We start from the raw sequence: 12,917 nt of genomic DNA on the forward strand, positions 1-12,917 counted from the left end.
CGAAACCCGAAACAATTGAGATAAATGAGTTAACATTGCGTAAGGATATCGCGTCGATGATTGATTGCAAGCGTTTTGCGTCGTTTTACGATATCACCGGATCGAACTACTTTCACCCGGCCATTTTGAATATTCCAGTTTTTTGCCACTGCAGACTCGCACATTTGAATAATAATTTGATGATTCAGTGTACGTCGTGCTTTGCGTGGTATCACGAAAATTGTGTTTCAGTTCAGATTCCCACTGAAGCAATAACAAATTTGGACAAATCTTGGAGGTGTGATAAACGTCCTTCGCTTCGCAAATTATTGATATAATTTCCTTTTCGTCTTTTGTATTTCTAAAACAAATGAAACGTTTTACATAATTTTGAACGCATCAAATATTTAAAGTCATAACCTAGGCATAACACAATCACTTAGTCATACCATAATTAGCTAGTAATATAGATTCTTTAATCATAATCAGGCTGTGGAGTCGGAGTATTGAGTTGGAATTGTAGCTTGGTGTGATTTATTGCTATTGGAGTCAGAGCCCGAATCGCATTTATAGACTCGTAAAATGCCGTGATCGAAATCCTTAAGCTGGATTAGGGACCAGAATCGGAGTCGACAGTTTATAATATGAAAATTTTGGTTTCTTGTTGTTCGGGGCTGACGGCAAAATCGAAATTTTCATAAACTTGGAGACGAGATTCGAAGTCATGAAATGACAATTATGGAAGGCTTGTATACGCTAAAGTTTATGTTAATAAAATTTTGATTTTCTTGTTGTTCGGGGCTAAGGGCGAAATCAAAATTTCAATCTGTAGACGGGAGCCGGAATTGGAGTCATAAAATGACAATTAATGAAAGTTAACATACGCCAAAATTTAAGTTATTAAATTGCGGGTTTCTTGTGGTTCCCAGCTAACGACGAAATTGAATTTTTTCTAATCCGGAGTCGAGAGCCAGAATCGGAGTCAAAATTTCTTTATCCTGGTGTCGGAGTGATATTTTAAATATATCGATGAGGGGTGTTATTATTCCCCGACTCCACAGACCTGATTATAAATATTATTTTAAATTAATTATTTTTAATAACTCTTAGTCTATTGCTGTGATTTCCGTAGTCAAACTTACTTTTCACGTTCCGATTATATTCCGTTAACGATTCTGTCTAGCTACTGATATGGCGTTCAAGGCCATTGCTCTAACAATTCGAATCAGTCGAAAATACAAATTTGCCGTCTTTAACATGAACATCATAAGTTAATATCACTTCTTATTTCAATTATTTTATTAGAGACGTTTCTGTTTGTAGCACCGAGATGGGGTTTGGTGTTCACACAATTAATTACCCATTGACCAACTTTGAATGACCTACATAATGACCTTCCTATAAAATTGACCATCGTAACTGTCGAATACAACAACATTTTTGTCATTGTTCCCTTGTTACCTGGTATTACCTTGGCTCCACAGCTGCATACTTAAATGCATTTTGTCATTCCATATAATGTGCTTCCATTAAATATCCATGAAAATATTTTTCCCGTGGTGTGCAGATCAACAAATCAATTTCATTGCCAATACAGCTAATATCCAATAAAATTGAATAAAGAACAAAACAAGTAAATGTAGTCATTTGCAATAGGAATCCTTCACGTCGATTTAAAGTCCCGTGGTTCTGCAGAACTTATCTTTTAAAATTTTCATGTGCAAGCAAGGCAAGCAGCTCGAATTGTCAATTTTTGTTGTTCAATTGTCAAATTATTTAAAATTCATCATCACTGTGGTGTCGGAGTTTGAAATATTGATATTGGTGTCGGATCCTGAATTTTTTTTTTTCAATTCCTCGGAATCGGGAAGATGTTTTTTAATTATTTATTAATTTAAAAAAGTTCGCAGTCGACCAATTGTTTGTTGTCATTGTTAGACAAGAAGTCGAAGTAAAAACTTTTTCAACCTGGTGTCCAGCTCCCGAGTCGGGGGTGAAAATCGGAATCGTTTGTTAATGGCGCGAATTTTGTAGTTAGAGTCGAAACCCCATTTTGTTAATTCCGGAGCCGGAGTTGCTTCTATACCGTTCTGATTCAGAATCTACATTCCGTTAATTCCGGAGTCGGGGTCAAATCCGGTGTTATTTCTATAATATTTGGAGTCAGATTCAGAGTCCACATTTTGTTAATTCCGGAGTCGGGGTCAAATCCGGTGTTGTTTCTATAATATTTGGAGTCAGATTCAGAGTCCACATTTCGTTAATTCAGGGGTCGGAGTCAAAGCCGGAGTTATTTTTATAAAATTTGGAGTCAGATTCAGAGTCAAAAATTTCGTTAATTCCGCAGTCGGGATCAAATCCGGTGTTGTTTTTATATTATTTGGAGTCAGATTCAGAGTCCACATTTCGTTAATATCGGAGTCAAAGCCGGCGTTATTTTTATAAAATTTGGAGTCAGATTCAGATTCAAAATTTTGTCAATTCCGGAGTCGGGGTCAAATCCGATGTTGTTTTTATAATATTTTGGAGTCAGATTCGGAATCCACATTTCGTTAATGTCGGAGTTAAAGCCGGAGTTATTTCTATAATATTTGGAATCAGATTCAGAGTCTACATTTCGTTAATTCTGGAGTCGGGATCAAATCCGGTGTTGTTTCTATATTATTTGGAGTCAGATTCGGAGTCCACATTTCGTTAATGTCGGAGTCAAAGCCGGAGTTATTTTTATAAAATTTGGAGTCAGATTCAGAGTCAAAATTTCGTTAATTCCGGAGTCGGGGTCAAATCCGATGTTGTTTCTATAATATTTTGGAGTCAGATTCGGAGTCCACATTTCGTTAATTCCGGTGTCGGAGTCAACGCCGGAGGGATTTCTATAATATTTGGAGTCCGAACCAGAGTCCACATTTCGTTAATTCCGGAGTCAGGGTCAGATTCAGAGTTCACATTTCGTTAATGTCGGAGTTAAAGCCGGAGTTATTTCTATAATTTTTGGAGTCAAATTCAGAGTCCAAATTTCGTTAATTCCGGAGTCGGGGTCAAATCCGGTGTTGTTTCTATAATACTTGGAGTCAGATTCGGAGTCAACATTTCGTTAATTCCGGAGTCGGAGTCAAAGCCGGAGTTGTTTCTATAAAATTTAGAGTCAGATTCAGAGTCCACATTTCGTTAATTCCGGAGTCGCGGTCAAATCCGGTGTTGTTTCTATAATATTTGGAGTCGGGGTCAAATCCGGTGTTGTTTCTTTAATATTTCGAGTCAGATTCCAAGTTCACATTTTGTTAATTCCGAAATCATGGTTGAAGCCGTAATTGTTTCTATAATATTTGGATTCAGACTCCAAGCTTACATTTTGGGAATTTCAGAATCGTGGCCAAATCCGAAGTCTTTTCTATAAAGACTCGGTGTATTAGTTGGAGTATTGAATCAGATTCCATTCATTTTCATAATGTCTCGGAGTTCGGATCCAGAGTCGATCGTAAAATTGTCCACAACCCTGACTATAATTCAAAACAATTTATTATATTTCGACGATTTTAAAAACGTAATTTGACATTTTCTAATTATGAAGAAGGCGCTAATTCAAATTTTAGTTTATTCGTTTCAAGTCTTGTTGAATTACTGAATTGGCATCCTAACATAATAACATTGGGTTCCTACCCAAACTGTAAAAATAGAAACGATATTTTCGGAATTGGGATCTGGAATTTTTAGTGACTTGTCGTTTTTAGTTGGTTATGTTTAGATGCTTTATTTATTTACTTTTAACGCATTTGGTTTATTTTATTTATATGAGAAAATTATATTTATACAAATTTTTAATATGTATGATTTAGCAATCAATACACATAATATAATTTTGAATATTGATAAATTCACCTTTCTTTTCAAATTTCATTTTGAGACTATTTTTAAAATGAGAGTATGGCTATGTATATCTGAAACTGTAACTCCAAATAATATACCAAATTTCTGGAGATTGATACATAAAAATTGCAATAACGTTATAAATTTCTTTGCCCGGTGTGTTGGAGAGATTTGGTAAGAGTGGAGTTGGGTGATATCTTTGCTGTAATAACGCTATGATTGTTTAGTGATTTCTAATTTTTATAGATTTTCATATCAAGACAGTAAAACATATGTTACTGTGCGAAGCACAATTACATATGAAATTGTATAACTGAATTCACACCACCAATCTGGCGTTAATATGACTGTGGTTATGGAGTATAGCTTGATGTACATTTGGCATGATCAATTATTTTTGTTTCCAACATTGCGGTGTAAATAACTTTTATAGAAAAGATTTTTACTTATTATTCAAACTTGAACTCGGTCTGATGATGTGTCTTGATGAAAATGAAATTTGGATCAAAAATATTTCTTACGCTTGGATAATCGACTTTGGGTATTTGACTTATTGCATAATCTTTATATATATTGTAGCGTTATTGCATTGATATCTGCGCCAAATGAGGGCAATTAAATTTTGAGGTTTTTTTTTATAAGTATGATATTGTCTTTCTCTTATCGTGTTGCAATAAATACACTTAGTAAATATTGTTGTATTTGATTTGAATTTCTTTAACGCGGATGTCACAATTGTTTTGAGAGACTTAAAAAGATCATATGACCAATAGGACTCCTCCTTAAAACTGAATTAGCAAGCGTAATGGGTGCTGGAATAGAACCCTTGATTTCGATTATATCAACATTATGTATAGCAGTTTCGTGTTGAACTATGAGAGGTCATTAAAATATTTCAGTGTGAACAGCATTTGCGGTAGGTTTTAATTGTATGCGCAAACTTATCTGTCTGAATCAGATCAAGTTCGAGCAAATCACTAGAAGATGATCATGATAAGGCCTCGCGAATCCTACAATGTCGCATTCGTATCAAGCGCTACATTTTCATTGTTCGGTGACAACAACAAAATTTTGCATTTGGAAGACTGTAAAGTACGAAATCGCTTGAATGATTTCGAAATATTCGATTTGTTATGAATTGTTAAAAATTACCATCCACGTTGGCTCCCCGATATTGCCTCCTAAAATGACTATTTAAAAGATAATGATAGCAGGGGTGGTCAACCTTATTTCGACTGAAATCTTCAAGACAGATCGCGATCGATAATAAGGGAATACACATAAACGAATGAGAACTGAATAGGCAGAGAAAACTGCACACAGGTATTTGAAAAATTCACCGCTGTCAATAAGCTCATCTCCGTAGGCGCATTCTCAATGCAATCATCCAAAAAATTTGTATTTTTTATTTTTTATTAAATTTCTTAATTATGTGATTGTACCCTAAGTACATGTTTCATCATTTATTTAAATCATATAAGTCAGATCCAATGCTTGTCAATTTTAGTTGTAAGCGTTGAAAATTCTTTTAAAAAGATTATCAAGTATCTATCTAGCTATTACAGCGTTTTCCAACCTTTTTTGGTCGCGGACTATATTAATAACGGCCGGGTGTCCTAATTTTAACTTTAAAGTCTTTCCCGACGGTAGAATTGTATTATCCATATATTTTTTAGATGAAATGACATGTAATATGACTATTCAATTTTTTGAGGAACAAACCATAGGATCATTTTCAATTCACAATTAAAATTTGACGTAGAACACCATTACCGTGAAATATTGATAACGGTCGAGTGTGCTAATTTTGACTTTAATTTTAAAGTCTTTCCCGACGGTAAAATTTTTTCATTTTTCAATATTTTTTAGATGAAATACTATGTAATATGACTATTAAATTTTTTGAGGAACAAACCATAGGATCAATTTACAATTAAAATTTAACGTGGAACACTATTACCGCGAAATATTGATAATGGTTGAGTGTGCTAATTTTGACTCTAATTTTAAAGGCTTTCCCGACGGTAGAATTTTTTTATTTTTCAATATTTTTTAAATGAAATACTATGTAATATGACTATCAAATTTTTTGAGGAACAAACCATAGGATCATTTTCAATTTACAATTAAAATTTGACGTGGAACACCTTTACCGCGAATGTTGATTCTAATTTTGACTTTAATTTTAAAATCTTTCCCGAAGGTAGAATTTTTTTATTTTCTGATATTTTTGAGATGAATTACAATGTATTATGAATATTAAATTTTTTGAGGAACAAACCATAGGATCATTTCCAATTTACAATTGAAATTTGACGTAGAACACCATTACCGTGAAATATTGATAACGGTCGAGTGTGCTAATTTTGACTTCAATTTTAAAGTCTTTCCCGACGGTAAATTTTTTTTATTTTTTATTATATTTTAGATGAAATACTATGTAATATGACTCTTAAATTTTTTGAGGAACAAACCATAGGATCAATTTACAATCAAAATTTGACGTGGAACACTATTACCGTGAAATATTGATAATGGTTGAGTGTGCTAATTTTGACTTTAATTTTAAAGGTTTTGCCGACGGTAAAATTTTTTTATTTTTCAACATTTTTTAGATGAAATAATATGTAATATGACTATTAAATTTTTTGAGGAACAAACCATAAGATCATTTTTAATTCACAATTAAAATTTGACGTAGAACACCATTACCGTGAAATATTGATAACGGTCGAGTATGCTAATTTTAACTTTAATTTTAAAGTCTTTCCCGACGGTAAAATTTTTTTATTTTTCAATATATTTTAAATGAAATACTATGTAATATAACTATCAAATTTTTTGAGGAACAAACCATAGGATCATTTTCAATTTACAATTAAAATTTGACGTGGAACACCTTTACCGCGAATGTTGATAACGGTTGAGTGTGCTAATTTTGACTTTAATTTTAAAATCTTTCCCGACGGTAGAATTTTTTTATTTTCTGATATTTTTGAGATGAATTACAATGTAATATGACTATTCAATTTTTTGAGGAACAAACCATATGATCATTTCCAATTTACAATTGAAATTTGACGTAGAACACCATTACCGTGAAATGTTGATAACGGTCGAGTGTGCTAATTTTGACTTTAATTTTAAAGTCTTTCCCGACGGTAAAACTTTTTCATTTTTCAATATATTTTAAATGAAATACTATGTAATATGACTATCAAATTTTTTGAGGAACAAACCATAGGATCATTTTCAATTTACAATTAAAATTTGACGTGGAACACCTTTACCGCGAATGTTGATAACGGTTGAGTGTGCTAATTTTGACTTTAATTTTAAATTCTTTCCCGACGGTAGAATTTTTTTATTTTCTGATATTTTTGAGATGAATTACAATGTAATATGACTATTCAATTTTTTGAGGAACAAACCATATGATCATTTCCAATTTACAATTGAAATTTGACGTAGAACACCATTACCGTGAAATATTGATAACGGTCGAGTGTGCTAATTTTGACTTTAATTTTAAAGTCTTTCCCGACGGTAAAACTTTTTTATTTTTCAATATATTTTAGATGGAATACTATGTAATATGACTCTCAAATTTTTTGAGGAACAAACCATAGGATCAATTTAAAATTAAAATTTAACGTGGAACACTATTACCGCGAAATATTGATAACGGTCGAGTGTGCTAATTTTGACTTTAATTTGAAAGTCTTTCCCGACGGTAAAATTTTTTTTATTTTTCAATATATTTTAGGTGAAATACTATGTAATATGACTCTTAAATTTTTTGAGGAACAAACCATAGCATCATTTTCAATTTACAAATAAAATTTAACGTGGAACACTATTACCGCGAAATATTGATAATGGTTGAGTGTGCTAATTTTGACTTTAATTTTAAATTCTTTCCCGACGGTAGAATTTTTTTATTTTTCAATATTTTTTAGATGAAATACTATGTAATATAACTATTAAATTTTTCGAGGAACAAACCATAGGATCATTTCCAATTTACAATTGAAATTTGACGTAAAACACCATTACCGTGAAATATTGATAACGGTTGAGTGTGCTAATTTTGACTTTAATTTTAAAGTCTTTCCCGACGGTAAAATTTTTTTATTTTTTAATATATTTTAGATGAAATACTATGTAATATGACTCTTAAATTTTTTGAGGAACAAACCATAGCATCATTTTCAATTTACAAATAAAATTTAACGTGGAACACTATTACCGCGAAATATTGATAATGGTTGAGTGTGCTAATTTTGACTTTAATTTTAAAGTCTTTCCCGACGGTAGAATTTTTTTATTTTTCAATATTTTTTAGATGAAATACTATGTAATATAACTATTAAATTTTTTGAGGAACAAACCATAGGGTCATTTTCAATTCACAATTAAAATTTGACGTAGAACACCATTACCGTGAAATATTGATAACGGTCGAGTGTGCTAATTTTGACTTTAATTTTAAAGTCTTTCCCGACGGTAAAATTTTTTTATTTTTCAATATATTTTAAATGAAATACTATGTAATATGACTATCAAATTTTTTGAGGAACAAACCATAGCATCATTTTCAATTTACAAATAAAATTTAACGTGGAACACTATTACCGCGAAATATTGATAATGGTTGAGTGTGCTAATTTTGACTTTAATTTTAAATTCTTTCCCGACGGTAGAATTTTTTTATTTTTCAATATTTTTTAGATGAAATACTATGTAATATAACTATTAAATTTTTCGAGGAACAAACCATAGGATCATTTCCAATTTACAATTGAAATTTGACGTAAAACACCATTACCGTGAAATATTGATAACGGTTGAGTGTGCTAATTTTGACTTTAATTTTAAAGTCTTTCCCGACGGTAAAATTTTTTTATTTTTTAATATATTTTAGATGAAATACTATGTAATATGACTCTTAAATTTTTTGAGGAACAAACTATAGCATCATTTTCAGTTTACAAATAAAATTTAACGTGGAACACTATTACCGCGAAATATTGATAATGGTTGAGTGTGCTAATTTTGACTTTAATTTTAAAGTCTTTCCCGACGGTAGAATTTTTTTATTTTTCAATATTTTTTAGATGAAATACTATGTAATATAACTATTAAATTTTTTGAGGAACAAACCATAGGATCATTTTCAATTCACAATTAAAATTTGACGTAGAACACCATTACCGTGAAATATTGATAACGGTCGAGTGTGCTAATTTTGACTTTAATTTTAAAGTCTTTCCCGACGGTAAAATTTTTTTATTTTTCAATATATTTTAAATGAAATACTATGTAATATGACTATCAAATTTTTTGAGGAACAAACCATAGGATCATTTTCAATTTACAATTAAAATTTGACGTGGAACACCTTTACCGCGAATGTTGATAACGGTTGAGTGTGCTAATTTTGACTTTAATTTTAAATTCTTTCCCGAAGGTAGAATTTTTTTATTTTCTGATATTTTTGAGATGAATTACAATGTAATATGACTATTCAATTTTTTGAGGAACAAACCATATGATCATTTCCAATTTACAATTGAAATTTGACGTAGAACACCATTACCGTGAAATATTGATAACGGTCGAGTGTGCTAATTTTGACTTTAATTTTAAAGTCTTTCCCGACGGTAAAATTTTTTTATTTTACAATATATCTTAGATGAAATACTATGTAATGAGACTATTCAATTTTTTAAGGAACAAACCATAGGATCATTTTCAATTTACAATTGAAATTTGACGTTGAACACCATTACCGCGAAATATTAATAACGGTCGAGTGTGCTAATTTTGATTTCAAATTTGAAGTCTTTCTCTACGGTAAAATTTTTTGAAATTTGTAAGATCATATACTGTATATTATGATAATTTAATTCCGTGGTAAACATTTCGTTGATTTCTTTTCGATGAACTGTTGAATTTCGACATCAAAAGCCTTCGAGACAATGTGTATCTGCTGGTGAAATGTTTTCATCATGTTTATTTTTTATTATACAAGATGTATTTGTGCAAATCAATTATGGTTTATTCATAACTACATTTTTTTTTCATAAAAAGAACAGACACTTAGCTTAAATTTCAATTTTCTTATTTTTGAGTTTCAACGGTCAATTTCAGGCTTGTTTACCGTCATATCTGGTAACACTGGTTAGAGATATTATTGTTCAGTTGATTTTGAATCATTTTCCCGGCATTTGTGGCCATTTTGTGCTATCAATTGCCGGACTCTGAGAGGTTCTGGTGCTGAGGTAAACGTGGATATATGTAATTTAGTAATCTGTGAGCGTTTAGGATGCCTTAACTTACCGTATAACACTGTCAGAACGCCAGCCCACACTCGTGTGACGCTAGCCCACACTCGTAGGATGCCAGCCCACACTCGTGTGACGCTAGCCCACACTCGTGAGACGCTAGCCCACACTCGTTTTTGACAGGCCATACTAGGGGTAACTGGTCCGTGCTTGGTATTGCATTTGCGCTGTGTATATCCAATATGGTCTCTATATTGTCATAGCCACCAAGTTTTTATGTATAAACGTTTATAAAGTGGTAAAATAGTTGGTTAACCCCTTGACGTCAGGCTGAGTGTGGGCTGAGCGAGTGTGGGCTGGGGTAACTTTGGTCAGGTTCTCTGTATATGCCGGGTACCCCACGTAGAATAACTTTTGAAGAATTTGACAAAAGAAGTCTTCCTTGAACGTTTTTCATTCCTCCTGACATAATATACGACTCTAATTTCAAAATATCTCCTCTACATTTTGCAGTTACTTCAAATACATTCGACCTTCTTTCCACAAGTGCCTCCAATTCTTCCAATTTCAGGCATTGTAAAATTGCATGCTTCACTACTTATCGATTATCAATATCATATGGTTTACCAAATCCCGCAACATACTTTATTTCCATGCAACATGGTCTTTCTTTTTTATTTAATGTTGTTGAGAATATTCTCTTTCTTGATTTCGCAAAATTCAATCCTATAGACGTTACTGCAGCGTAATTCCCAGCCGGGAACTTGTTCGCACCTCCGCTCGCCATCGCCATACAGTTACACAGGGAACTGTGAATTTTTGGCAATTATTAACAGTTTTTATGATTAATCTGGCAACGCATAAAGCATCAGCTGATTTTGCATCGATGCTTTTTTCGTAAACTTTCGCATCGCTCAATTGAAATCTGAGTTCTGGCAACAGTCTGAATTTTTTTTTGTCCTAACCCTAACCTGGTACACATACTACAGGAGTATATTTTTTTGTTCGAATATTGACAATTTGGTAAGATAATTGAAATTTTCCTGATGGGGCCGCGGCCCATAGCTTGATGAGCCACGGCCCATGTGACCCAATTAGATGGGCCGTGGCCCCGGCCCATGGGCCGTAGAGGAGTCACCACTCCTGTAGATAATGGTTGTAAAATGATTTTCCCCATTATTTCTATGATTATTACTGTGTCACATTTAACACATTTGTGAGCGTTTAAAAAAAAAAAAAAAAAAAAAGAAGGAACCGGAATGAATCTTCGCGAGAGTAATTTTCAAATAAATGTTGCTTTGCATTCTTTTTTTTAGATTAGAATGTATTTTTGCTGAGAACAAGTGCACATGAATGTTGGAATGATTGATTGTCATGTCTCTTTTACAAGGAGCTGTGTTGTCGCAAGTACCGGTACCGGGTGTGTATTACTCATTCCTTTATTTTCTGGTGTTAATACTGTAATAAATGTGAGTTATTTATTAGTCATAGACTCATATGGCAGTACTGCAGTATGATTTGATAATTAGCTCACCTTTCTAATTCTATTATCATGCTAAATTAGACAGACAAAAACAGCAAATTAGGTTAAAGACATTAAATTACATCTACACATCAAATTTAAATTCAGCTATCAATAGAGATAATCCCATTTGTCGAAGTAGCATGCTGGGCCTATTCTTTCGCATATAAGTCATCACACAAAATCAAATACGTTCTTCCATTCTCTCACCCCAGGAAAATATATTATTCTATTGTGATTTTGATTAAATTTGGGCAATCTGTGACATGGAAACAATGCATATCTTTACAACATATTAGTCTTAATATATTTGTGCTTTCATACATTTTTCTTCTTCTGGCGAAAATGCAATCATGATAGGTTTTGTTGAAATTGTTTTTAATGAGTTTATTTTTTTTTTTATTTTTACCAAATACGGCTTTAATTTTAACTAAACAAGAATACATTTAAGAATTTGACACGTAGCAGTGAAGTGTTTCACCAAAATCTGTATGGTTCACATATTTGCAGAAACAGCCATATTCTATCAATACTGCTCAAATACCACCAAACAAAAATTGACGTGAAATTGTCGATCGTAAAAAGATCAAAATTACATCCCTATTGTCTTAAAACGTCACCTTTGAAAATACGACCTATCTGTCTGTTTTCTCGTGAGTCGAGTTGTCTGCCTCACGTTTGTCCCATGTGTTCAGCGTATTGTGTTCGCGCAAGACGGACTTATATTTTTAGAAAACAAAAATTAAAATTTGGGTTGTATTTTCACATCACAGTTTTGTTTGGCGTTATTTAAGTACTTACAACAATAATTTTCACACCACATTTGTGTTTGGGGGACGGGGGTATTTAAGCAATTACGGTGTTCGCTTCACGACATCTGTCAATTGTATTTGATGCTCCTGTAGTAAATTTTAAATTCAATTTAGAATGTTTCCATTTGAAGAAATGTGATGCTATGCGATTCACACCTGATATTGAAATCAAAACAAGCTTGTGTAAATTCTGTGACATTTTTTCAACTCCCATGCTTTTATTTTTTATATTAAAACAAACTTACTAATATTATAAGTTATAACTTAACTATTTATCATGATAGGTAATGAAGGATGGCCTGATGATGCTTGCTTATATCAACCATTTGAAGGTTTGTTGAATTACAACTTAAACTGACTTTTTGTTTACTCACATCTGCTTCTCCTTCACATAACTGCATAAACAAATACTGAAATAATATAAGCAACGTTCTCAGATACTGAAAACAG

At 32.3% G+C, this 12,917-nt stretch overlaps 1 protein-coding gene across 2 annotated transcripts in view; it reads left to right on the forward strand.

Annotated features, from left to right (window-relative positions):
- Positions 1–12,917, forward strand: part of LOC120343405 (metaxin-2-like) — a 39,385-nt gene that overhangs the window by 23,200 nt on the left and 3,268 nt on the right. The window contains exons 2-3 of one of the 2 annotated variants that reach the window (XM_078110928.1): positions 11,450–11,553; positions 12,752–12,799. In XM_078110928.1, the coding sequence (XP_077967054.1) occupies positions 11,508–11,553; positions 12,752–12,799 (94 nt within the window). In that variant the 5' untranslated portion in view covers positions 11,450–11,507. Of the gene's footprint in view, positions 1–11,449; positions 11,554–12,750; positions 12,800–12,917 lie in introns of both variants that reach the window. The other variant, XM_078110929.1, reaches the window with a different exon arrangement.

The sequence above is a fragment of the Styela clava genome, chromosome 3 (assembly GCF_964204865.1).
Source record: "Styela clava chromosome 3, kaStyClav1.hap1.2, whole genome shotgun sequence".
NCBI lineage: Eukaryota > Metazoa > Chordata > Ascidiacea > Stolidobranchia > Styelidae > Styela > Styela clava.